We start from the raw sequence: 25995 nt of genomic DNA, 5'->3' as shown, positions 1-25995 counted from the left end.
CTAGAGTTGAGCGGATTGCCCATAATCTGGGTCCGGCTGATCCGGATCGGGTTGCCGCCGAAGTCCAGATCCGATCCGGAATCCGCGGCCATGTTAATCAATGGGGGGGGAGAGAGAGAGGGAAAAATCCGGATCGTGCACCCTGAATCCCGGGTACTGGTCGGACTAGGATCGGACGCTCAAACCGTGCGGATCCGGATTTTGCGGATCCGGGTCCGCTCAACACTACTTATTACATTTTTAGGAGGAGGATAGGGTTTATAGGTCAGAAGGTCCAAGAATGAAAAGAGATTTCTCAAAATGGAAGCTTGATGTTACCTACAGCATCTTCTGAATTCATGGTCTCCAACTTGGCCAAACTACATCTCCTAATACACTGGGAGTTAGTTTTAAAAAAACAAAATTGAGACCACACGTCATTATCTATATATGATCTCTTACCTCCTGGTAAATTGATAAAAATTGGCCCAACCTGACCGACCAGACATCTGATGTGTATGTGACCTTCCACTGTAATATCAATGTGTTTTTGTTTTTTTTGGTTTTTTTTTTTGGAGGATAAGCTGCCGTCAGAAGCTTTCTTCCTCTCTTCCCATTAAAAAATAGATTGTTCAGCAAAATCAAGCATTCGTGTGTACGGGGGAGACGGGAGACAGCTGTCGGATGAACATGTTTTTTTGTCTGTCAGATTTACTCTATCTTGTCTGGATTTTGCTACTTGCTCATCCGTGGAAGATAATTTGCATGGTGAGCTGTCTTATAATATAGACCACAGGGGGTGGATGTCACACCAACTGTTGGGGTGGTAGAGCGGACAGTGACTTCTCCATCTTTTTTTTTTTTTTTTTTTTTTTTTTTTACCCTAGTTATTTGGCTTGAGTCCAATGTTGAGTAATTTTCTTTTAATGACTAGTGATGAGCAGGCACTACCATGCTCAGGTGCTCGGTACTCGTAACTAGTGATGAGCGGGCACTACCATGCTCAGGTGCTCGGTACTCGTAACTAGTGATGAGCGGGCACTACCATGCTCGGGTGCTCAGTACTTGTAACTAGTGATGAGCGGGCACTACCATGCTCGGGTGCTCAGTACTCGTAACTAGTGATGAGCGAGCACTACCATGCTCGGGTGCTCAGTACTCGTAACTAGTGATGAGCGAGCACTACCATGCTCAGGTGCTCGGTACTTGTAACTAGTGATGAGCAGGCACTACCATGCTCGGGTGCTCTGTAATCATACCTAGTGATGAGCGGGCACTGCCATGCTTGGGTGCTCTGTAATCATACCTAGTGATGAGCGGGCACTGCCATGCTTGGGTGCTTGGTACTGGTAACTAGTGATGAGCGGGCACTACCATGCTCGGGTGCTCAGTACTGGTAACTAGTGATGAGCGGGCACTACCATGCTCGGGTGCTCTGTACTGGTAACTAGTGATGAGCGGGCACTACCATGCTCGGGTGCTCGGTACTCGTAACTAGTGATGAGCGGGCACTACCATGCTCGGGTGCTCTGTACTGGTAACTAGTGATGAGCGGGCACTACCATGCTCGGGTGCTCGGTACTCGTAACTAGTGATGAGCGGGCACTACCATGCTCGGGTGCTCGGTACTCGTAACTAGTGATGAGCGGGCACTACCATGCTCGGGTGCTCAGTACTTGTAACTAGTGATGAGCGGGCACTACCATGCTCGGGTGCTCAGTACTCGTAACTAGTGATCGAGCACTACCATGCTCAGGTGCTCGGTACTTGTAACTAGTGATGAGCGGGCACTACCATGCTCAGGTGCTCTGTACTCGTAACTAGTGATGAGCGGGCACTACCATGCTCGAGTGTCCGGTACTTGTAACTAGTGATGAGCGGGCACTACCATGCTCAGGTGCTCTGTACTCGTAACTAGTGATGAGCGGGCACTACCATGCTCGGGTGCTCAGTACTCGTAACTAGTGATGAGTGGGCACTACCATGCTCCGGGTGCTCAGTACTTGTAACTAGTGATGAGCGGGCACTACCATACTCGGGGGCTCAGTACTCGTAACTAGTGATGAGCGGGCACTACCATGCTCCGGGTGCTCAGTACTTGTAACTAGTGATGAGCAGGCACTACCATGCTCGGGTGCTCTGTACTCGTAACTAGTGATGAGCGGGCACTACCATGCTCGGGTGCTCAGTACTTGTAACTAGTGATGAGCAGGCACTACCATGCTCGGGTGCTCTGTACTCGTAACTAGTGATGAGCGGGCACTACCATGCTCCGGGTGCTCAGTACTTGTAACTAGTGATGAGCGGGCACTACCATACTCGGGGGCTCAGTACTTGTAACTAGTGATGAGCGGGCACTACCATGCTCAGGTGCTCAGTACTGGTAACTAGTGATGAGCAGGCACTACCATGCTCGGGTGCTCAGTACTTGTAACTAGTGATGAGCGGGCACTACCATGCTCGGGTGCTCAGTACTTGTAACTAGTGATGAGCGGGCACTACCATGCTCAGGTGCTCTGTACTCGTAACTAGTGATGAGCGGGCACTACCATGCTCCGGGTGCTCAGTACTTGTAACTAGTGATGAGCGGGCACTACCATACTCGGGGGCTCAGTACTTGTAACTAGTGATGAGCAGGCACTACCATGCTCGGGTGCTCAGTACTCTTAATGAGCAGTCAGACGCTCGGACAGGCTCAACTCAGTTGCTGAGTATAATGGAAATCAATGGGGAAATCGAGAATTTTTCTGGAAAGATCCTAGAGTTTTCCATTATACTCTGTAAATGAGTTGAGCCTTTCCGCGCATCCTACCTGCTCATTACAGGTATCGAGCACTTGAGCATGGTAGTGCTCGCTCGTAACTACCGTAGCAATGGCCAAACGACAAAGCATGCTGGAATTTGTAGTTTCCCAGCAGTTGGAGACCCACAGCTCAAGGGTTAAATGACGGAATCCCACATGCAATATCCAAGAGCTATATGGTGATGTGTAAACGTATTACAGAGGAAATACGAGCCCCTGTGATCCGCTCGGTTCCCTTCTCACTGTGGAGGTTGCCGCCATATAAGGCTCCTTTCACATTCATGTTTATGATTTCACATTTTTTTTCAATGTATAAGTTTTCTAAGTGGTTTGGAAAACTCATGATGTGCAGCTTCATTCATTCATTTGTTCATTCAGTGAGTATTTTCACAAGGAACAATGTTGGGACCCCCTTCAGTTAGTCAGAGGTGATTCTCGGTCTTTGGAGGCATGAACATTGCCCACTTGGCCCATTTAGTTCAATGAACAGCATGCAGTACTTCATTTCCCCTGTGGAGGTGCTGCAGGGAAATTGGACACTTACTTGTAGGCTATAGTCTGCACAGCAATCAGTGGTTTCCAAATTGTGGCTCTTCCATTTCAAGAACTACAACTCCCAGCATGTCATGACATCCTATGGACATGAGACGTTCAGTATCGCCCCTTGTGCGTGGAGTTCGGACTCGTGTTACCACCAATACTGCACATTCAGAATCTGCTGGTTTGTATTGGGAGTACTCCCCTTCAGCAAATATTATCTTACAAGCCCTTCAGGAGATCACAAGCTACAGGGACGGACATTACAGGAGCCTGTCTGACCGCTCCAGAAGCTGGTTTACAATTTTTTATTTATTTTTTTTTTTTTTTTTTATTATTTTGGACTGGCCATTAGAAAGTATGCCACCCAAGTAACTCTGCTGACCCTGGTTCGCAACAAAAAAATAAACTTTTTAATTCTGATATTTTTTTATTTTTTTTTCCCTCATGATTCTGTTCCCTAGGAAGGAAGCAAATTGTTCTTGAATGACACATAGTTTATAGATTGAGGGAGTAATGGCGCAAGACCGTTGTGGAGGGGGGTGAGAGATATGGGACCACTTCCTGTGAGAACAGCTGCCTGAATCCTGCAGGAAGTGAGATCTCTCTATAAACATCCTGCGCGCGCTCACATACCAGGGCCGAGGTCTGTACTCCCGCCTCAACCCCTTGTGCCCTTCATGCTATGGCTGCATATGATGACTTAAGGCCTCTGATCATAAGCAGAGGCTAACTTGTTACATTTACTATTTCTACAAAAATATCAAACTGTAAGACACATGGTTGGCACTTAAGTGCCAACCATGTGTCTTACAGTTTGATATTATCAGTGGAGACATAGCAGATACACATCCCTTGCTTCCTTCGCACAGCCACAGTTGTTGTTCCTGCAGCCTCCACTAGAGGGAGCTTACTGCAGACAGATTTTAGTTCAGTTTCTTCTGTGAGCTCCCCCTAGTGGTGTCTGTAGGTAGACAGAACTGTAACACCTAACACTATGGTGAATGGAAGTGAGAGATTTAGAGATCTGTACTTGAAAAAGAAACCTACAACAAATATAATGATACGAATCGGCACAGAGACTGGGAGCAGCTTGGACAAAATGGCATGCATAGGTGGATATTCCCTTTTTAAGGGTTGATATGTAAGTGTCGCGGGCGGGGAGGAAGACGCTGCGCTCACCACGCTCGGGTCCGGTGCTGCTGCTGCTTCGCTTGCTGCTCGGTGGCTCGATCGGTGGGCCGGATCCGGGGACTCGAGCGGCGCTCCTCGCCTGTGAGTGAAAAGGGGAATGGTTTTGGGGATTTATTGTCCGTGACGCCACCCACGGTTGTGGTGAGGTTGTGACACCACCGCTGCTCTGGACGGGGATCCCGGGAGCGATGACAGAAAGCAGCTTAGATGTTGTTTTTTCCCCTCCGTGGGTAGGGGGGTTGGTTGTCCCGGGGCCCACTGAGGGAGGAATAGCAGGTGGATTACGGGACCTGGTGATGGTGGTGGTACTCACTCAGCCAATGATGAATGCAAAGTCGACGGTAAAACAAACGGCTGGATGGACGGGTCCCACAGATGGCTGCGGTTGTTTTTCCCTGACCCCAGCTTGGTAGTGTAAGTCCTTTCCTTCACCTTCGTGTACGCTTCTCCTGCGCTCCGGTTTCCAGCTGGCTCCCCGGTTCGGTACCGGTGGGCCACCGCCCAGCCCCGACTACCTACAGTTCCACCAAGACTGTCTTCCCGACTCCCGCAGACGGCCACTACCGTCTGCCTGACTCTCTACACGAGGGCTCTAGGCTCCAACCTAGGCCCCAGTCTGCGTTTGCCTCTCTGCAGACCTCCTCTCTCTTCCTCTGCCTGGACTTCACTCCGTTGTTTCCTGCCTCAGACCAGCTAGACTCCTGGGTGGGCGTCTCCATCTGCCTGACTCCGCCCACCTGGTGTGTCTGTCTGAACCCGAGGGAGGAAATCAGGTCTCACTGGGGATGTCTGCTGTAAACTGCTGGGGGTGGGGGTGTGTTGTTGCAGTACCTGTGACGACCTGGCTTTGTCCAGGGCGTCACATAAGTATTTGTAGTCATTGACGTGGTATCTGTTATGGACAAAAGCCATGACAAGTTCTGGACCCGTCCGATGCTGGGTGGACTCTCTTACTTTTTAATGGCGTCTGTCGGGGTTTCATGATTGATGGCCAGAATAGCACCGTTCTCGTCATAAATTTTGACGGAGCTCGATTCTCAGATCATGCAGGAATTACGCCATTTGATACCAGACAAGCTGTATGAGAATGTCCGCCCCTAGCTTTCCATATGTCATGTTATGGGATATGGATATGATACGAGGGGTTGTCTACTTGGAACACATCATAGAGGTAAGATCTAGTGTCTTAGGGCTGCTCTTGCCCTATGCGATCGAGTCATCTGTGACGCCCTGGCAAAAACCAGGTACTCACAAATAGGCCCCCATATAACACCTTCTGTGATGCCCTGGACTAGCCAGGTAGTCACAGACAGGCCCTTGCACAACACCAACCCCCCTAATAAGGTAACAGCAGCCAAACTACAAAACCTAGTCACCTCCCTCAGGTTCTGATGTCCACACCGGGGGGGGCGGAGCCAGGCAGTTGGCACGCCCACCAAGGAGTTCACAGGCCCTGAGGCAGTAAAAAGCCAGTTTTAGTCAGAGATCAGTTCGGAGAGGAGTGTGGAGTAGTTGGAGGAGAGACGTTAAGAGGAGTAAATCTGTCCAGTGCCCTGGGTTGGATCCCGGGCACTTTGGCTAGGAGGCAGACGGTGGTGGCTGCCTGCAGGAGCTGGGATTACAGCCGGTGGAACCGTAAGGGATCGGGGCAGGGTAGTGACCCACCGGTACCGAACCGGGGAACCGCTTGGAAACCAGAGCACCAGTTCAGGGGGGTATTCAGACCCCGTACGAGGCCCAGAAGCCACTGGACCGAGTTAAATTCACTGATTGGGATCTGGACTCTAGGTCCTTTCCCTACCCAAGACCCACAACAGCCCAACCAGAGGGATAGAAAGCCATTGCCCAGGCATCGAGATCCCACAGGCTAGCGTCTGCGGGCAAGTGGGCTCTACTGGCGCACACACAGCTGGGGAGCGGACTACCGTTGCTCAGGCATAGGAGTCACCATTCTGCTAAGTGAGGTGCAGGAGAAAGGCGGAAACCACCAACCTGGAAAAAGGGGAAAAGCACAGCTGGCTGCAGGCACCGTCCACGATCTTGTTTGGTTTACCAGAGACTCCAGTGTGTCTGTAATAGTGAGTACAGCAGTGCCCTCGGGCCGCGCACTGCGCCGCACCAACACGCCAGCACGCACCCATCCCCTGGCCTCAGCACCTCCCTCGGGCCCCCTGGGACAATCAACCCCCCCCCTACCCACGGAGGGGTCAACACCAAGCTGCGTAACACCGTCCCTGGGAGCTTAGTTAACGGCAGCGGTGGTGCCTATGTTCACCACAACTCGTGGGTGGCGTCACAAACTTTAAATCTAAAAACCCCCCTTCAAAGCGCCAGCCCTCCTTGCAGAGCGACGTGACCCCCGGTCCGGAGGCGCTCGAGCCACCAACACACGAGCCCGGATCCGAGCGGCTCGGCTGCGGCCAAGCGTGGGGCGGTACACTTCCCTCACCTAGGATACACACAGCCGACCTGAAACCCTAGTCACCCCCTCTTAGGGAAAGAGACACACCAGTGGGCGTGACCAGGCGGTTGGGACACGCCCACCTAGGGGGTCTAGACAGCCCAGGGCAGGAAAACAAGCAGATTAAGTTTGGAGTTCAAGTTGAGAGGAGGTGGGCTGGAGCTAGGTGTACCTCCATCAGATGAAGTTCAAGTTGAACGGTGCCAGGGTTGGAGCCTTGGTGCCTCTGGCTAGGTGGCAGACGGTGGTCTCAGTCAGCAGGAGACGGGAAGACTGCTCGGCAGAACCGAGGTGGACCGGGACAGGGTTGTAGCCCGCCGGTACCGACACAGGGAACGACCCGGAAACCGGAGCACAAAGGGGGGGGGGGGGGACTCGGACCCTGAAGCCAGGACCGGAAACAAGCGGCCTGATTGATTAACCGATTGAGGCCAGGACTAGAGGTTCTGTCCCACCCAAAGTCCCTCATAGAAGACAACAGCCCACCGATAGGGATAGGAAGTCACCGCCAGAGCCCATAGATCCCACGGGCCAGCGTCTGCGGGCACAGCTCCTCAGGCCACATCCAGCTGGGAGCGGACTCCTGAGTTCTAGACTAGGAAGTCCACCTTACACAAAAACAGTGCAGAGGAAAAGGATAGAGACCACCAGCCCGGGTGGGGGGTCCGAATGCAGCCGGCCGCGGCGCCGGCCACCATCACCTTGGTTTACCAGAGACTACGGTGATTCATTGACTGTGAGTAATCAAGTACCCCCTTGCCGTCGCTATACCCTGCACAAGACACTGGGTCCCGGGGTAACCATCCCTACCCACGGAGGGGTTAACATCTAGCTGCTACAACATCTCCCCCTGGTGCCCCATAACCGCAGTGGTGTTGTCCCACCTCACCACACACCGTGGGTGGCGTCACAAACTTAATACGGCCTAGCCCATACATTTACGTCCCCCTTTTTTGTTCGGCGTGGCCGCGAGATCCCCGGGTCCGGAGACCCTCGAGCCACCACCCCAGAAGGCCCGGATCTGAGCAGTGCTGGCTGCTGGCACGGGGGCGGCACACATCCACGTATGGACACACATTCAAAGGCCCGCATGTAATCCTACAATTTTTTTTTTTTGGGTGACTAGTGGCTTCCAACAGCAAAATCTGATGAGCACCAGAGGCCCCTAGGAGCCGGGCCCCGCGTACTTAGAGACTCTCCTACGAAATCAAATCTGAAGCATGAAATAGAAATTCCAGACTGCAATGAATGATTGTAAAGGAGATGACACATTGGAAAATTAGAGCCAGGATTAAAGCCATAATCCTAAAGGGATAGTCATCCATCTTCTTAAATATCTCAGATCGGCGTGGTCTGACAGTGTCGATCTCCACTTGGTGTCTCAGTTGTTTGCACTTCCCTTATGTAGGGACGATTCACAGGTGGATATCTTTAGGTTATTGTGGCAACACTTGGCCAACAGTAGTGGTAGATCATCTTGAGTATATATTTTTTTCTTTTTTTTTTTTGTTGAGTGGGTTTCACATGTCTGATAGTCATGGTCCAAGTATGGATGGACCAAGATGTCTGGCCCGGCTCTGGGTCTTCAACCTGAACTTAGCAGACTCATATATGCCTATGGGGTTGTTGAGTTTTGACTCGAGAGACTTGCGCCCGATCCCAGCAAATCCAGACATCACGGTCCATACTCAGACCCTGAATGTCCAATATGTTGGGACATTTTTGTTCTCCTGGTCAGGATGTTAGAAGCGCGAAATGGAGGCTGCCGTTCTCTAGTCTGCATTGTGCTACCTATGTAAGGCGTCCAGTCACCTTACTAATGGATGCCAGGACCACTTTCTCTGCCCTATAACATTACCTCAGAATGCCTTTAAGGTGACCCCAAGTCTACTGAGATGTTCTGAAATTGTCCTTTAAAGGCTCTACCATGAAACTACTCATTGTGACATTATTACACTTCAGACTGACTCATAGCCTTCCCGTGACGTTATTATTGTGCACTTTCTATTCTTGATAAAGAAGCTGCATCCCTTGTCATAAATTCCTCCGTAGTGACTGTATCGCCATTCAGGTGGAGTTCAGTCCTTGTATTCGATAACTTGTGCCCAATCAAAAGGGGCTTACACATGCCCTCATCATTTCTCACTTTGACTGCTGTAACGTCCTAGATGGTTTGAGTATTTTATTTTTTTTTACCCTTAGAGACTATACCTTTTGTAATATGTTGTTGTAGGCAAACCCTGGTGGTGCATAGAGTTCCTCAGCTTAAGACCCTAAAATATATGGACACCTTTAGCAGAAAAACATCAGTTACCGTGAGTAATTGAGCACACACAGCAGTGGTGCCCAGCTATTCTATTTTTATTGACTTTGCCCATAATTGAAAAGAGGAGTCAGAAACAATGTGACTAAGAAGACAAGTCACCAGGGCATGTCTTGGCCTCTCAGGCTCTGCATGATTGACATGTGACGCCCTGGCCTATCAGGTCGTCACAGGGTATTGTGTAATCTGCCGTTCTGCACAGTATCCATCTCCTCCTTGGTTATGGGTCCCTGACCTTTGGTGGTGTTAAGAACAAGCTAATCAAAATCCTAGGAACATTCTGCACCACACCCACCAAACACACCAATGGGTAGCCTGAAGGGAATAGGGCTGCCCACTTGGGGGGTTGGTTAGAGAGGGTCAGGAGCGGTCAGTTGTGACGAGACTCTCAAGTAGAGAGGTTGGGGAGCAGGGCTCCTTGAGACTACTAGGTGGCAGATGTTGGTCTGGGCCTGGTAGGAGCTGGAACCCCGGTCGCAGGGGATCGTGACAAGGGGCACGGAACTGCCGAGAAGGGCAGCCGGCGGCCTTGTGCCATCTCCAGGCAGGGGCCAGGGTACGACGGGGTACGTGGACCCTAGGCCGGGAAGTAGCTTTAAGCGTCTTGGTAATTCACCCTACGAGGACGGAGTCTTCAAGATTCGTTGTCCACCCACTCCAAAATCTGGGTACTAGCGCAACGAGGGGGATAGGACTTTCCCACTATACAGTCCAGAAAATCCCAAGCATGAACCCTGAGAGCTAGCTCACTCAGTTAGCCATACGGGTGAGCGGGACCCAACTAGTTCTGCACTACAGGGGCCAATCAGTAGAAAGGTGCCAAGGAAAAGGTCACAGGCTAACAAGCAACACCAACGGGCATGGGATCCAGGCGTGCTCCCTCCCTGCTGCAGCGGTGCTCAGAATTTCAGTTTACAAGTTGTCGGTGTCAGCGTTATTGGACTGAGTACGCAGTGCCCCGGGGCATCCCCCTACCCACGGAGGGGTTGAACACCTGGCTGCCATTCCATTGCCACCGGGTGCTCCCAACAGCAGTGGTGGTACTCCACCTTACCACACACCGTGGGTGGCGTCACGAACTTTAACCATACAATCCCCTGTAAATACATCTGTCGGGGACGGGTGCCGCCTCTGCTGCAGCAACCGGGGCTGCTCGAGTGGCGCTCCGATTCGGGATCGTGTCTTGGGCTCGAGTGGTGACCGGCCCCGGGGCTTGTGCAACCGCCTGTCCTCGCACACAATGAAAAGGAAGGTATTTACAGGGGAGATTGTCTGTGACGCCACCCGTGGGTTGCGGTGATGGGATGGTGGCACCGCCGCTGCCTCTCGGGGCTGGCGTCCGGGACCTATGATGTTGGGGCAGCAAGGTGGTACCCCCTCCACGGGTATGGGAGCTGTCGGCAGGTTGGACCGGATGACACCGGTGTACTCATGATTAGGAAGAAATCACACAAAGTCCGTATTGTAAACCAAGGCCAGATGCCGGTTGCCTCTGGAGGGGTGTGCTGGTCCCGCACCCGGGTTGGCAGTGTAGGGACCCTTCCTCCTGCACTCGTGTTTTTGTGGTGTGTGGATTAATCCCGCGTCGAACTGGAGTAATCCGCTCCTCTGCTGTTTTGGACGCAAAAGGGAGCCGTCGCCCGCAGACACTGACCCGTGGGACTTCAGTGGGTTCTTGGCGGACACCCTGTCCCCCGCGTTGGGCTGCCGGTCTACTCTATCTGGGCTTCCTTCCTTGGGAACAAGGCCTGGTACCTTGTCCCGCTGGTTAATTAACAAGGGGCTTGAAGCTTGCCTCGTCCTAGGGTCCAGGTACCCCGCCTGTGCACGGCCTCTGGACCGGATTCCCTCCGTCGGTACCGGCGGGCTACGACCCTGCCCCGGTCCACTTTGGGTCTCCCGCGACCGAGTCGCCATCTCCTGTGGCCCTACAGAGCTGATTGCCACCTAGTCAGTCCTCCCGTGGTCCAAGGGCTCCAACCCTGACCATACTGTACTTCAGCTTCTGTCACCGAGTCCACTCTCAACTCCAAACTGCTCCAGACTCTACTCAAAGCTTAACTAACTGGTTCCCTCCCAGTGTCACCTCAAGACCCCTAGGTGGACGTTCCCATCTGCCTGGTCCCGCCCACTGGTGTGTCCTGTGTGTCATGGGGGGGCGAATAGGATTTGTGGGTGGTGTTCCCGTGTGTGTGTGTGTGTGTGTGTGTGTGTGTGTGTGTGGTGTAAATTCCCAAGGAGGAGGCGATTCCTCTACCCTTGGTAGGGGGTACAGTCATCTGTGACTACCTGGTTTTGCCAGGGCGTCACACATCCCACCCCCCCACCCCCTTTTATTTCGAGTGGCCGCACGACCCCTGGGTCCAGAGTCCCCCTCGAGCCACCGCGGATCCTGATCCGAGCAGCCCGGCTGCTTACACAGGGGGGCACAGACAGATCTCTTTTTGTGTACATGGAACAGACCTGTCAATCAAACCGGCCGGGGAGAAGTCTGTGGGGACTGATCCTCGTTTCTGGCTCTATATTCTCCGAAACGTTGCAGCTTTTTAGAGTGAAGCATAGATGTTTGTAATGTGGGAGTCAGTGTCTGATTCATGCTGCCCGGGGTCCTGTTGTGGCGCCCCGGACAAGCCAGGACGTCACAGGTACTACACCAACACACCCCACACCCCACACCCCGGTCAGGCACACCTAAATCAAGCAAAAATCCTTGTTGCCTCCCTCCAGGGGCTGATGTTCACACCAGGGGGTGGGCCAGGTGGTTGGTCCCGCCCACCGAGGAGTTCACAGTCCTGGAGGTGGGAAACGCAGAGCAGATTAGTTTGGAAGTGAGAGGAGTGAAGTGGTAAAGGAGCAGACAGAAAGTGGTCCGGGTGTGTGGCCCGGACGGAACAGCAAGGTTGGTGGACAGTAGTGACCGTCTGCAGGAGAGGCCTATTGGAGCTAGCCGTAAGAACCGTGGACGGGCGGTGGCCCGGCGGTACCGGACCGGTACGCAAAGAGAAGCCAGCACCAACCGGCAGGGCCTACGGACCCCGACAAGGCTGGGAGTCGCCGCTGAAACTGTCAAATCCGTTAGCGAAGGGAACCTCCGGGGTTTCCTAGCAGCCAAGTCCCGATAGAAGGCAACAGTCCAACCGTTAGAGGGAAACAGTCACCGCCAAGGCTACAGTTCCTAGGGCCAGAGCCTGCGGGAAAAAGGGGCTCCTTCAGCACCCATCCAAGCTAAGGAGCGGGTTACCGGTGGGAACCCATTGGAACCGTACACACTACACAGGTGCAGGGAAAGGCAGTCACCATCAACCTGCCGGGAGGAGAAACACTGCAGCCGTCTGTGGGACCCGTCCATCCAGCCGTTTGTTTTACCGGAGACTGTGTGTTCGTTACTGGCTGAGTGAGTACCACCGTGCCGTGCGGCACAGCGCTGCCCCCGCGACCCTGCACCTCACCAGGCCCTGTAACCCGCCTGCCAACCATCCCTACCCACCTCACCGGGCCCCGGGACAACCCCCCCCCCCCCTACCTACGGAGGGGAGAACCAACATCCAAGCTGCTCCCTGTCATCGCTTCCGGCATCCCCGTCCAGAGCAGCGGTGTTGTCACCAATCTCACCACAACCGTGGGTGGCGTCACAGACAATATCCCTAAAGCAAACCACCCCCTTTCACTCACTGGCGAGGAACGCCGCTCCAGTCCCCGGGATCCGGCCCATCACTCGAGCCACCGAGCAGCAGCAGCAGTCGGACCCGAGCAGTGGGAGAGCGCAGCGTCCCCTCCTACGCTCGCGACACTGTCAGTATGAATTGCCTCCACAGGAGAAATAAAGCATTACATAATGTCCATTCATAAGAACAGGCACTATAGGAAGAGTCCTCCACGGCGAGTCCTCGTAGCCGCTCTTCACTACTAAAAGATGAGAATCCATGGCTTGCATCTGATGAACTCTAATAACCTCTTTTATTTTAATTTTTTTTTTTTTTTTTTTTGGAGTGGAAAGTGTTGGAAATATGGATACTCCCTTTGACTCAACAGCTCATGCTTGGTGGTTTTGGCCACTCGGTCATCTCCTAACGGAAGGGAAAAAAATAATTGCAGAATATGTTGTTTCTGGAGATGTCTGTGTAAAATTCATCCAGTCCTCTTATACACAGGCGGCGTTTCCCCCATGTCTGACATTTTTGCATCCAGTCATGTGTAAACGCTGCATAATTCTGTACAATATCATAGGGGTTGTTGTCTGAGAACGGCTCGGGTGTTGTGTTACTGTAGGTAGCAGAGCAATTTCTGTCAAATTTTCGGAAGCACATTGCTCCGTGTGTTGGGAGTGAACTGCTCACTAATGGTTTTCTGTATATGTGAGATTGTGATCCATAATATGCTGCATGCAGCCTTCTATGGGCCTATACTGTCCTTTGATAAATGCCAGGGATCTTTTCTCCTGGAAAAGCAGAACCTCCACTTGTAGAGGCTCCACATGTGGCTTCTGGTCACCTTGTGATTTATCCGAATTACTACAGGAGATGAAATGGATCAGATCTTGCCATGTGTAATCTGGAAAGCCTTTCGCAAAGCATTTTTGGTGGCGCCCATACCTATTTATCTGGGTAGGCCTGCGGTGGCCAGCATGTATCTAAAGGCCGCTTTACACGCAATGACATCGCTAACGAGATGTCGTTGGGGGTCACGGAATCCGTGACACACAACCGGCCTCGTTAGCAACGCCGTTGCGTGTGACACGTACGAGTGACCGCTAACGATGCAAAATACTCACCAAATCGTTGATAGTTGACACGTCGTCCATTTCCCAAATGTCGTTGCTCGTTTACGACGCAGGTTATCGTTGTTCCTGAGGCAGCACACATCGCTACGTGTGACACCCCAGGAACGACTAACATTGTACCTGCGTCCTTCGGCAATGAGGTGGGCGTGACTTTCATGTGGCTGCTCTCCGCCCCTCCGCTTCTATTGGATGCCTGCCGTGTGACGTCGCTGTGACGCCGCACGAACCGCCCCCTTAGAAAAGAGACTGTTCGCCGGCCACAGCGACGTCGTTGGGAAGGTAAGTACGTGTGACTGGTACTAGCGAGTTTGTCCGCCACGGGCAGCGATTTGCCCGTGATGCACAAACGACGGGGGCGGGTGCGAACGCTAGCGACGTCGCAGCGTGGAAAGCCCCCTTTAGGCAATGCCATTGCAGCGCTCATGTGACTCCCCTGAACTAGTCAGGTTGTCACAGGGTACTTCACTTCTTTCTCTTCTGGTGCAGGACTCAACCCCTCATGGTTCTGGGATCCTAACCTTTTGGTATTGCTCCATCAGCAAATCCTAGTCACACCTCACACCACACCCTGTCAGGCTCGCCAGTGGGTGGTCTAGCTGGAACAGGGCCACTCGCCTAGGGGTCAGGCAGACTGATGGGAGGGAGGAAGTCAGAGAGAGGAAGTGCAGAGCAAAGCTTAGAATCCAAGAAAATGAAAAAGCTTAGTTAGTGCAGTAGTAGCTCCCAAAGAGTGAGGAGCTGGGAGTTGGAGCTCCCTGGGGACATTAGGCTAGGTCGTGGACGGTAGTCTGGGACCGAAGGAGTCGGAGACTCGGTCGCAGGGTATTTAAGAAAGGTGCCAGGCTTAGTTTTGGGGAACGGTCGGCATCGGAGTACCTAGTAATCGAACCGGTACCGAGCATGGCGGGGTACTGGACCCTAGCTCAAGGAGTAGCTTCACGCAACCTGATAATTAACCTGTGGAGGATAGTCTCTTTATGAACTTTCCCCAAGAGGTCAGAGATCGAAGGCATCAACACAACGAGGGGGATAGGGCTTTCCAGCTTATGCGGCCCACTGAAATCCCAAGTGTCAGCCATCGATAGCACAGCTTCCCTACTTAACAGTGGGGAGCGGGTCCCCGACAGCTTCAAAGAGGGGCCACTCAGAACATCTAAAATACAGTGCATGGAGGCAAGGTATAGACTATCTGCAAATACCAATGGGAGCGGACTCCCTGAAGTGGCAGCGGCACCCAGAGACTTGGTTTACCTTTGTGTCAGAGTCTGCTTTGTGGTCGCACCACCACCACCAACACTGCCTGAGTGAGTACGCTGTCCTCCCCTGCTTCCAATCTGCACCACGCTCCCCTACACATCCATCATCCAGAGTCCCGGGCCTCCTCCACCCGTGGAGGGTAACGTCATCTGGCTGCCCCACTCCATCTCCACTGGGTATTCCCATTGGCAGCGGCGGTACTCCCCTTACCGCAAACCACGTGTGGCGTCACGAACTCTTATCCCCTGTAAATACCCCCTTTACATTTGAAGTGGCCGTGAGCCCCCGGGTCCGGAGACCCTCGAGCCACAGCAACCCCCGGATCCGAGCGGTTCGACCGCTGCAGGAGTGGCACACTCACATATAGGCCTTTGTAGCGGCAACATATATGCAGGGAAGGCCTGTGCGGCGCCCACGGATCTGTTGGGGGAGAGGGAGGCCTGTGCGGCGCCCACGGATCTGTTGGGGGAGAGGGAGGCCTGTGCGGCGCCCATGGATCTGTTGGGGGAGAGGAAGGCCTGTGCGGGCGGCGCCCACGGATCTGTTGGGGGAGAGGGAGGCCTGTGCGGCGCCCACGGATCTGTTGGGGGAGAGGGAGGCCTGTGCGGCGCCCACGGATCTGGTGGGGGAGAGGAAGGCCTGTGCGGCGCCCACGGATCTGGTGGGGGAGAGGGAGGCCTGTGCGGCGCCCACGGATCTGGTGGGGGAGAGGGAGGCCTGTGCGGCGCCCACGGATCTGGTGGGGGACAGGGAGTCAGTTTTGGGGGGGGGGGGGGTTCCTCCGTTTATGTAGCTGACATGCTGCTGCCATTGTAGAAAGCCACACAACAGCACCCGATGTGTGTGTGTGTGTTTTTTTTTTTTTATTTTTTTTTTTTATTTTTTATTTTTTTTTTTACTTGTGGTTTTACTGGCTTAAAAATGTGGCTATTTTTTAAAGATTTGCAGACTAGTAAAATCAGGGAGAAATAATGAAAATAATGGAGATTGGGTAACTGGGTCGGTCCGGGCAATCTCTTTGGGGACACTTCAAGGCGGCCATTGTGCACGTGTGTATGAGACGGGCGTGGGGATCCTTTTCTTTTACATTCCTTTTGTCGGCTCTTGAGATCTTGAGTTTTCCACTTGTGACCTGCGGTGCGGCTGGCGGAGGCCCCTGGGCGACAGAACGCTCCCTGTGTTGACACAGTAACGTCGCTGCTGTCGTGCTCGTATGTTTACTGATCATCATCGGTTCTCAGAATATTATCACATTGGGGAAGGGCCGCTCCTCAAATCTACGCCTGGATTATTTTTAATTTCCTATATCTTCTTTGCACATTATCCTTAATTTCCTGCGGAATCACGAATTACAGATTTTATTCCTGGAGCAACATATACATATCTTTCTTTTCTTTACTTCTTTTTCAAGGGCTGTTTTAGAAACCGCTGGCCCCCAGCTGCGATTGCTTTTTAAAGCCAAATTGTGCTTTACCCCCTTCTCCGTTGGTGTCTTTGCTTATTGACCCCAGCATACCTCAATAACCTCACACATTGTGTGCCGCCCCAGGGCTATGGGGTACTCTGTCCCGGTCCGTATATGTATGGGGATACTGAGTCATGGGTGTGCTGTGGCCGTTGTCCGGTTCCATGACCCTGGGGGTAGCTTTTAAAAGGGGTATATTTACAGGGAAGTTGAAAGAGTGCGGGTTGTGGGTAAGTAGTTGGAGCTGCCGCGGCACAGTCTATGGCGACTGGGGCTGGTGGTGATGGCAGCTGAGATGTTGGGCCCTCTGCAATTAGGGCTGAGCCCCCGGGTGTAGATGATTGGGTGCTGCGTGGAAAGAACTGAGACCACACGACGGGAATGCAGTGCAACTAGGACTTTACTCTCAGCAGATGGTGTCGTTGGACGGCTGGTTCAGACCCCTGGTCCCTGTAGTCCCAGTGCTGGTGTGGTTCCCTGATGGCTTATTTTCCCTGCACCTCTCTGTTGTTTTGTGGAATCCCGTAGCTTGGAGAGTCTGGGGCTTTCTTGCTGTTGGTCGTCAGGCTCTGGTCCGTACAGCGGGCAGTGTGAACCCTGTCGGGTCGGTGTTCTGTTCCGGTCCCTCGCTCAATCGTTACTGCTGGTGCCCCCAGATTCTTGGGTCAGGGAGGTCCCTGAAGTTCCCCTCACTGTGCAGGTATGTCACAGCTTGAAGCCTTCACCTAACCTAGGGCCCTGCGCCCCGTCAGTGCCTTGGTTCCAGGGGTACCTCGTTGTACCTGTCGCGGGCGGAGGAGGGGACGCTGCGCTCTCCCACTGCTCGGGTCCGGCTGCCGCTGCTCTGCGGCTGCTGCTGCTCGGTGGCTCGAGCGATGGGCCGGATCCCGGGGACTCGAGCGGCGCTCCTCGCCCGTGAGTGAAAAGGGGTGGTTTGGTTTTGGGGATATTGTCCGTGACGCCACCCACGGCTGTGGTGATTGTGTGGACACCACCGCTGCTCTGGACGGGGATCCCGGGAGCGGTGACAGGGAGCAGCTTTGTTGTTATTTCTCCCCTCCGTGGGTAGGGGGTTGGTTGTCCCGGGGCCCGGTGATGGGGTAAGAGTGGATGGCAGGCGGGTTGCGGGGCCTGGTGAGGTGCAGGGTCGCAGGGGCAGCGCTGTGCCGCACAGCACGGAGGTACTCACTCAGCCCAATGATGATGACACAGTTCACGGTAAAACAAGCGGCTGGATGGACGGGTCCCTCGGACGGCTGCGGTGTTGTTGTTCCCTGCAGGTTAGTGATGACTGTCTCTCCCTGCACCTATGTTCTATGTTGATTCCGATGGGTTCCCACCGGTAACCCGCTCCCCGACCTGGATGTGGGCCGGAGGAGCCCCTTTTGCCCGCAGGCGCTGGCCCTGGGAAACGGTTACCCTTGGCAGTGGCGGTGTCTCCCCTTCACGGTTGGACGGTTGCCTTCTGTCGGGACTTGACTGTTTGGAAACCCGGAGGTCCCATTCACTAATGGATTCGGCAACTTCACGGCGACTCCTAGCCTTGCCGGGGTCCGAAAAGCCCCTGCCAATGGTGCTGGCTTCTCCTTGTGTACCGGTCCGGTACCGCCGGGCTACCGCCCGTCCACGGTCTTACGGCAAACTCCGATAGGCCACTCCTGCAGACGGTCACCACCGTCTGCCAACCTTGCTGCTCCGTCCGGGCCACACACTCGGACCAACTTCAGGCTCTTTAGCTGTCACTTTACTCTTTCCACTTTCACATAAAGTGGATTTTGGGGGCCAAGCAGTCTAAGTATTATTAAGGAGTTTTCCCAGAAATTGCACCAAGTTTGTGGCTGGTATTACAATTTACCCTCATTCATTTGCCTTCTGATAAAATAATGCTCAGATCGTGTTCACTCCCACTTGGTTCCGGCCACGTTTCGAGGACATCCCTTTGACCTACCAGTATTCTCCACAATTAGAGGTGTTATGTGGGGTGATGTGGCGCTCATCTTCCTGTCTGCTGTCCGTTTCCTGACCTGATTGTCTATTGCTCGAGCATAACGCAAGGATTTTACTATGCTGCCCCCCCTCCCTTTCCTCCACTGGCCGTCAATGCTGTGTATTGTTGGCCAGATGGAGAAGTCATTGATCAAATCCACATGTATTACAAGAACTAGATGTGTCTTGAGTGAGTGTGCAGAATTATTAGCAGAAAGCCATGGTCCTCAAATTAGTGACCTATTGACCATGACAGATCATTAAGTCATCTCCCCTCCAACTCATGCACCATAGATTACGTCAGCTGAACCTGACCATTTGGGTGAGATCTGCCTCCATTGCTCACCTCCTCCCGATAGGTTATGTGAGGAGAGATAAAGATGGGGCAACTGGAATTCGATTGCCTAATTCATTTTGTTTTATTTTTTCTTTGAGAGATAAGTGGAGCCGGCTAGCGGGTCTCGTGGAGAACACCGGAGCACTTTTCATGGCAGTTTCAGTCTGACTAATCCCATGTCTTATCGGTCTGTGGCTTTTGGCAAACGTTAACAAACAGATGCTGTTTTGAAGAACCAACAGACTTTTCGCTGTTCCTTAAATGGGATTTTCCGGGAATAGAAACAAAAATGAAGAAAATGTCAGTATGAAGAAAAAAAAAAAAAAGGAGCATTAGAGGACATTACACTGACAGAACCTTGTCCTATAGCCTCGCTCCTGTGACCTGGAGAGGACAGCGTGTGGTATTGGTTACGATATCTCTTGGTTAATACTCCTGGACGTGTTTCTGTCAGTGTAATATTTCTGTCAGGACAACTTTTTGTGTCCTCTGTTTTTTTTGGTGTTTTTTTTTTAATCCTTTAACTGTTTGTGGGCACCTTTTTCGACTACCATAGGAAGATTTGGATCCAACCAATGTCAAAAGTTCAAAGTAAGAAATTGAATGTCGCCCATTATTATGGTAGGCTCCTCCATGGTAGGCTCCTCCATGATAGGCTCCTCTATGGCAGGCTCCTCCATGGTTAATTTCTACTGGTAAAGTCTTGGGACAATAGACCTTTTTTGTTGACCAGAGCTACAGTAGGCTCCTCCATAGTATGCTCCCTCCTTGGTACACTCCATCATGACTCCTTCTCCTTCATTACCACTTCTCTCAGATGAAGACGACTTTGTTGATCTTGGCAGCCAACAGGATGTTCACTTTTTTACAAGTGACATTTCTGTTGACCTGTGCCATGGTAGACTCCCTCATGGTAGACTCCCTCATGGTAGACTCCCTCATGGTAGACTCCCTCATGGTAGACTCCCTCATGGTAGACTCCCTCATGGTAGACTCCCTCATGGTAGACTCCCTCATGGTAGACTCCCTCATGGTAGACTCCCTCATGGTAGACTCCCTCATGACCCCCTCTCCTTCATTACCACTTCTCTCAGATGACAACTTTGTTGACCTTTACAGCCAACAAGACATTTACTTTGATATATCTACCATACATTTATTAAATTCTAACTCTATCACTATCGTGGTCCTTCTGTGATGATTCGATACCCACAATGATCTCACAGTCTTGATATTCTCCACAGTATTAGAAGTAAAGATCATATTTCCTTTCCTCTCTATACAAGGAGGTACTCTTGGCTCGGATTCCAGCTTTAGACAGGAAAGGTGTAATACTAATTCTCTTCTTGTGGGAGAGGGAGCTGGCACTTATAAATAATCCAGCCCCTTATAAGAACAATTTTTGAGCCATGACTTGCCCTTTCCTTTGGGAGGAACCTGGTGATTTGGTGGGACACCACCCAACTTCAGAGTTACTGAATGACCTCATCGCTTTGTAGGGTCTGGGTGTGACTTGTGTACTTTCTTGCTCACAGCTATTTCTGTACGTAGACTACTTATTTTTGCCTATTAAACAGTTAATAAGGCATTTTTTCGGTTTCTATGCCCTGGAGCCATAATTCCATTTTAGATGGTACTGTATTCTCTTAAAAGCCCATTATGTGTGTCATTTAGTAAAATATTACATGGCAGATCTCCAATACCACGTTTGCAGAACAGGCTACTCCTCTCCCGCAGTGGTCACACCTCAGTAATCATGAATGGTATGTTACAGGAGGATACATTCACTAATGTTTGTAGGGGGGGGCTTCCAACTTTCCACTAATTGATGATGCTGAGGTGGAGGGAAAAAAAAGATCAGGCATATTAACTTCACTGCCCAATCCTCTTGCTCTTATGGAAGAACAGCCTTCGCCATGAGAGTCTGGCATTGGTTTACTCCCCTCATTGAGAACAGATGCACGCTCATGTAAACTGAGCGTGCGTGGGAGATTGGGTACAATAGCTGTCCGACAAATGAGCTGATGGCTATTAACAGTGTATGGGCTCCTTTACGCCTGAATTACTGGTTTAACACCATTAATTTTCCCATCTCATGCCCCTGGCTCAGCTGTATAGGGTCAGAGATAATCCCGTGACGGGTTTGGTCCTATTAGGTCGCCCTTGCATATCGCGTTACTGAACCTAATCCAGTAATTTTACACGGGTGTGTCCGGCTGAAAATAGCTTCATTCCTCTCTAGGAGATTATTGACCGGACACGTCAAATATTTCTACAGCGCACTGGAATAGATTTTTGCCTGCGTATTTATTTTTCTTCTTGAGTGGGTTTTCCATACTTCTGATATTGAATGTATCAGTGATCCATATCAGATCGATAGTGGTTGCACTCCGGTGATCAGCTGCAACTTTTCATTAAACGGACCATGATTGTGCGCCCATCTATCCACTCATTACCTGGTCTACACGTCCCATGACAGGTTGCCGCCTCCTTTACTGTGCTTCATTCTAAAAAGAGGATATTTCTGTCTTTTATAACCCCACCACACATTCGAGCTGTCCAGCCCCTCTCTTTTAACCCTCACCAATTCCAAACTCTCCCTGGTATCGCTGTATGAGCCATGCATTTTTGCGTCCATTGGTGGTCAAGTGTTTGGAGAAGACCAAGTCCTTTCCGCAGACGATGTTGGCTCTACGGATGTATGCACTGTATGAGACATCTTGGTGATGGGTATAAATTGTATTTTGTAAGGAAAAACTTGTCTATTACTGATGAACCAGACAACATAGCGGCCGTGTTATCAGTCTCGCTGATTGTTTTGTGCATCGATTATGAATGACGTAGACTTATCCGCAGTCCCATGTAAACCCCTTTTTGCATGATTGCTCCTTTTTATTTTGCATCCTTCTTGACAGCAATATGTACAGAAACTCTGCGCCCATCGCAATCATACCTTCCTCTAGGTTTTTCGCCATTGTTTATTTTTTTTTTCTGCATCCTCTTCTGCCAAGAACTTACCCCTTCAATTTTCTGACTTCGCCTTCCCATCTCTGCTTGCTGTGCTTCATCCAACATTAGTTCTTCTGCTATTGCTTATAGCAAACACACTGTCTGCTCCGTTCCAGCCTGGTAAGACATGGGTGTGACCCTTTAAAACTCAGGAATTCACTAGGATGGACGTGCCAAGTAATGGAGACAGGACTGGGGCTCACCTACTCCTCCACGTCACCCGCACCCTCCTCCATGGATACCTCCTGACACCTTAGCCACCACCTTGCACTTCTCAGCCGCACATTCCTCATTTTTCATTATTTCTCGTTATTGCTCTTTCTCTGGCTCAGTTCCTCCGTTTCGCCTCCTTCCTTGCTGCTTTCTCTGTTCCTCTCTTGCACAACCGGGTTATTGTTAATGTGTAACGTAGAGCAGGGTTCTCCATGTTTCCAACTGTTTATAAACTCCAAATTTTTCTTTTTCCCATCCAGGCGGGCTCTGATGGACAGACCATTGGAAATTGTCCCTTTTCCCAGCGTCTCTTCATGGTCCTCTGGTTGAAAGGAGTCACCTTCAATGTCACCACTGTCGATATGAAAAGGTGAGGAACTGTTGGTACCTAATTAAAAACGTTTGGGGACCGAGGTGGACCCAACTTCACACATTTACGGCCTTTCCCAGACCTTCCTATCTGGTTGTGGGGAGGAGAACTGGTTGTGTCGGTAGAGATGACCCAAAAGCTTCTTTGGTCTGACGTCCAGTACGGTCCTCGATAGCATCTGGACGAGGGCAGTCTTCACTTCTGCAGTCAGCACCACTTGAGGAACCCATGATGCCATCCGTAGATGTAAAGACTGCCCTGATCCGGCTACCATGCAGCACCGGACTGAACGCCAGGGGTGAATCTTTTTGCCCAACACTCTCTAGCTGGAAATACAAGAATGACCATTGACTGTTTGGCAATCCCATTCAACCAAGAAGTAGAGAGACGACCACTGAAGCCTAAGGGAATCACTGACTTTGTTGTGCCCAGCTTCCCTGAACCAGCAGAAGTGGCACCTCCACAATATGTTGCTAATATAGGGTCTTGTGACCTTTCTATTCCACATGTGGGTTAGGAGCCCCCTCCTGGTTTGGTACCACAAGTACCACTCAGGTGTTTGTATTGAGGGCACAACACAAGATACACCAGGGATCCACAAAGGAGTTCTGCTGTTAATTTTTAGCAACCCAGGCTTCTACCAGGGGTGAAATAATGAGAAAATAAAAGGAGTGCCAGGAGGAACTGTAGAGGCTCATGGAAGTGTGGCGCCGCTGAGGCTTCAGTCACCATAGGGTACTGCACCTCACTTAAGGTGCAGTATTCATCTCGGGTAAGGAGGGGGATTATCACCGGTGTTTCCTCATTTCACCTTACATACAGCTTAGGTACCTTCTCACTGGGGATTGGATTAGGGTAGACAGTGGGGTGGCCATCCCGATACTTGGGACTTTCTCGGTCACTAGCACAACCATCTGGGGGGTGGGCACCACTTGGGGTAGAAGTAGGAGCAACTCTTACACAAACTTTTGTCAAGTTGGGACTTCAGTTCTGGCAACACGACACCACCATCTTCCTTCTTTCTTCTTCACGGGGCCTGTGGCTTGGTGCGAGAAGCTCAGCCCGGGTTCCTGACTTCCACAGGGGCAACCCTTAGGAAGGGACCTTTTCAAATACTGGTGTCTGCCTCTAACTTAGCCGGGATCGGCTGGAGCCCAACACTGCAGAGACCCTCACCCTGAGGCAGCACTTGAACTGTGAGTAAAAAGACCTGGAACAGCAGCAGCTGACTCTGCCTCTCATTGCCGTTGCCCCGTGCTGTGGCGCCAACGGCCATCACTACAACCCTCCTCATCCTCCCCGGGGCCCGCTCCATCTGTCGGGAACAGAAGCATCTTTGCTTCGACACCAACAGCCCCAGAGGACATCACCCACAGCGGCGTCACGACACAATCTACCATTCCATCATCCTTCACCCCCCCCCCCTTTTTATTGTACGCCTCCTGGCCACAAAACCGGGCAGGGCCACCCGTGACATCCCAGACCCGACATCACCAGCTCGGCGACGAGTAAAAACCCTTTAAAAGGCTGACCTTTACATCCTTTTATAGCGCTGCACTTTTATAAGCTGTCAAGGTGCCTGAAAGCAATAATAACAGAAATGAGTGCAGTGAGCGGACCAGGTCCCGGAGTCGTGCTGTATGTGGTGAGACGCTGCCGTGAGTCACCCCTGGCTCTGCCCTCGCCCCGATTACACGGTGGCTGCCTGCCATTAGCCATCCATTCATTCATTCATTCACTGAAAACATTTTGGCACGGCTGCTGTTTTCCTTTCCACACCCGGTTTGCAAAATTCGATGAAGAAATAGAATTTGCGCTTCTGACTATGGTAGAATCCAGAAGGTCTCACAGGTGGCACCTCTATCGATGGGAGTGTAGAGTGGGGCCTTGTGGTGGTAGTCATAGCCGGTGACGCTGACTCCGGACGTCTCAGCTCGCTACATGAAATGTCTGGTCCTAGCTGGGTGTGTGGACTTCGGCTGTGCGGGCTGGGAACCCCTGCAGGCCACATACTGCTAGTGTCGGCTGGCCAGGACCGGATGATGACTCACGCACACAAGGAGATCAACTGTTCACTATAAACCACAACTCTTTACTGGACTGTTCATTGTTGTTCTCAACATTTACTTTCCAGGCATCAAGCACATATCTTCCAGCACTGGGTTGTGTTGGATCTAACTGGGCCGGTGAATCCCAGTGCAACCCAGTCCAGCGTTACAGCACACACCTGTCACGGGTGACAGTCATGTGGTTTCTGGCCGTAGAAGGTCACAGCGTTTCGCTGGTTCAAAATTCTCCCTGACTCTCTCTTATTCCTGCTGTTAGTATTCATTGTAATAGGTAGCTTTCCTGCTATATTTTGATCTCTTCCCCCTTTTGGACCCAGCAGGACACCCAGCTGCTGATCATCAGCATTCTCTTGGTGCTTAAATACCCCCTTCTTGACTGGACTTGTGTTGGTGATATTATTCAGTTCATTCTAGCTCTGGTTGCAAGCAGGTGGCTTGCTCTCATCTGTAGTATCATTCCTGAAATCCTATCTGTGAAATAAGTAGTTCATGTACTTTCCCCTGTGTCTTCCTTTAGCGTTTAGTGGGGTTGACAAAGAGCTCATCCCATCCATTCAGTATTTAGGTTGCAACATTAGGGATTACCTAGGGTTAGATAACTGGCTCGGTGCATGGGTGTGGAACCTATTTACGGCGGTGAGGGACCCCAGGGACCAGCGGTAGGTTTGGTCAGGAGTCACCATCTCCCCTTTCCCTAGACACAGGGGGTCCCTTTCGCCGCTCACTTGGTACTTCCCCGTACCTAGCTTGACACCACCATGACAATCACTTTCCCTTCCTGCAGTCGTATGTCCAGTCTAATTAGGGTTCCCATGGTGACCTAGTAAAGCTTTGCATTCCCGAATTTCTAGTGGGATACCTCTACATCTGATGACTACACTCACGCCAGTTGAGGTTACCCCGGTACTTTGACGGTTAAGGGGCCTACCCACAAGAGTCCTCCACCAGTAGAAGTCACCCGGTACCATGATGGTTTAGGAGCCTGGATGTTAGGGTTCCGTCCTCAAGTTTCTATCTTCTGGGCCACTCCATTCGAGGGTCGGTCTCAAGCTACAACGCTGTTCAGACCCTGCGTCTCCAGCCACTCTTGAGATTCACGCTGTCTTGCCTATCTGTCCCCTTTGCTCTGTTGCCAAAAACCACCCATTGTATGCAACCTTCATGACTGACCGACTATCTGTCACATTCATTTACCCGGCCTTCATGGACTCT

At 51.7% G+C, this 25995-nt stretch overlaps 1 protein-coding gene across 1 annotated transcript in view; it reads left to right on the top strand.

The window, feature by feature from the left end:
- Positions 1 to 25995, top strand: part of CLIC1 (chloride intracellular channel 1) — a 42514-nt gene that overhangs the window by 3384 nt on the left and 13135 nt on the right. Inside the window, exon 2 of the mRNA XM_075323454.1 lies at positions 22605 to 22714. Within this exon, the coding sequence (XP_075179569.1) occupies positions 22605 to 22714 (110 nt within the window). The remainder of the gene's footprint in view (positions 1 to 22604; positions 22715 to 25995) is intronic.

Source organism: Anomaloglossus baeobatrachus, chromosome 9, assembly GCF_048569485.1.
Source record: "Anomaloglossus baeobatrachus isolate aAnoBae1 chromosome 9, aAnoBae1.hap1, whole genome shotgun sequence".
Taxonomy (NCBI): domain Eukaryota; kingdom Metazoa; phylum Chordata; class Amphibia; order Anura; family Aromobatidae; genus Anomaloglossus; species Anomaloglossus baeobatrachus.
The sequence above is the reverse complement of the archived record's forward strand: the minus strand, read 5'-3'. Positions and strand labels throughout refer to the sequence as shown.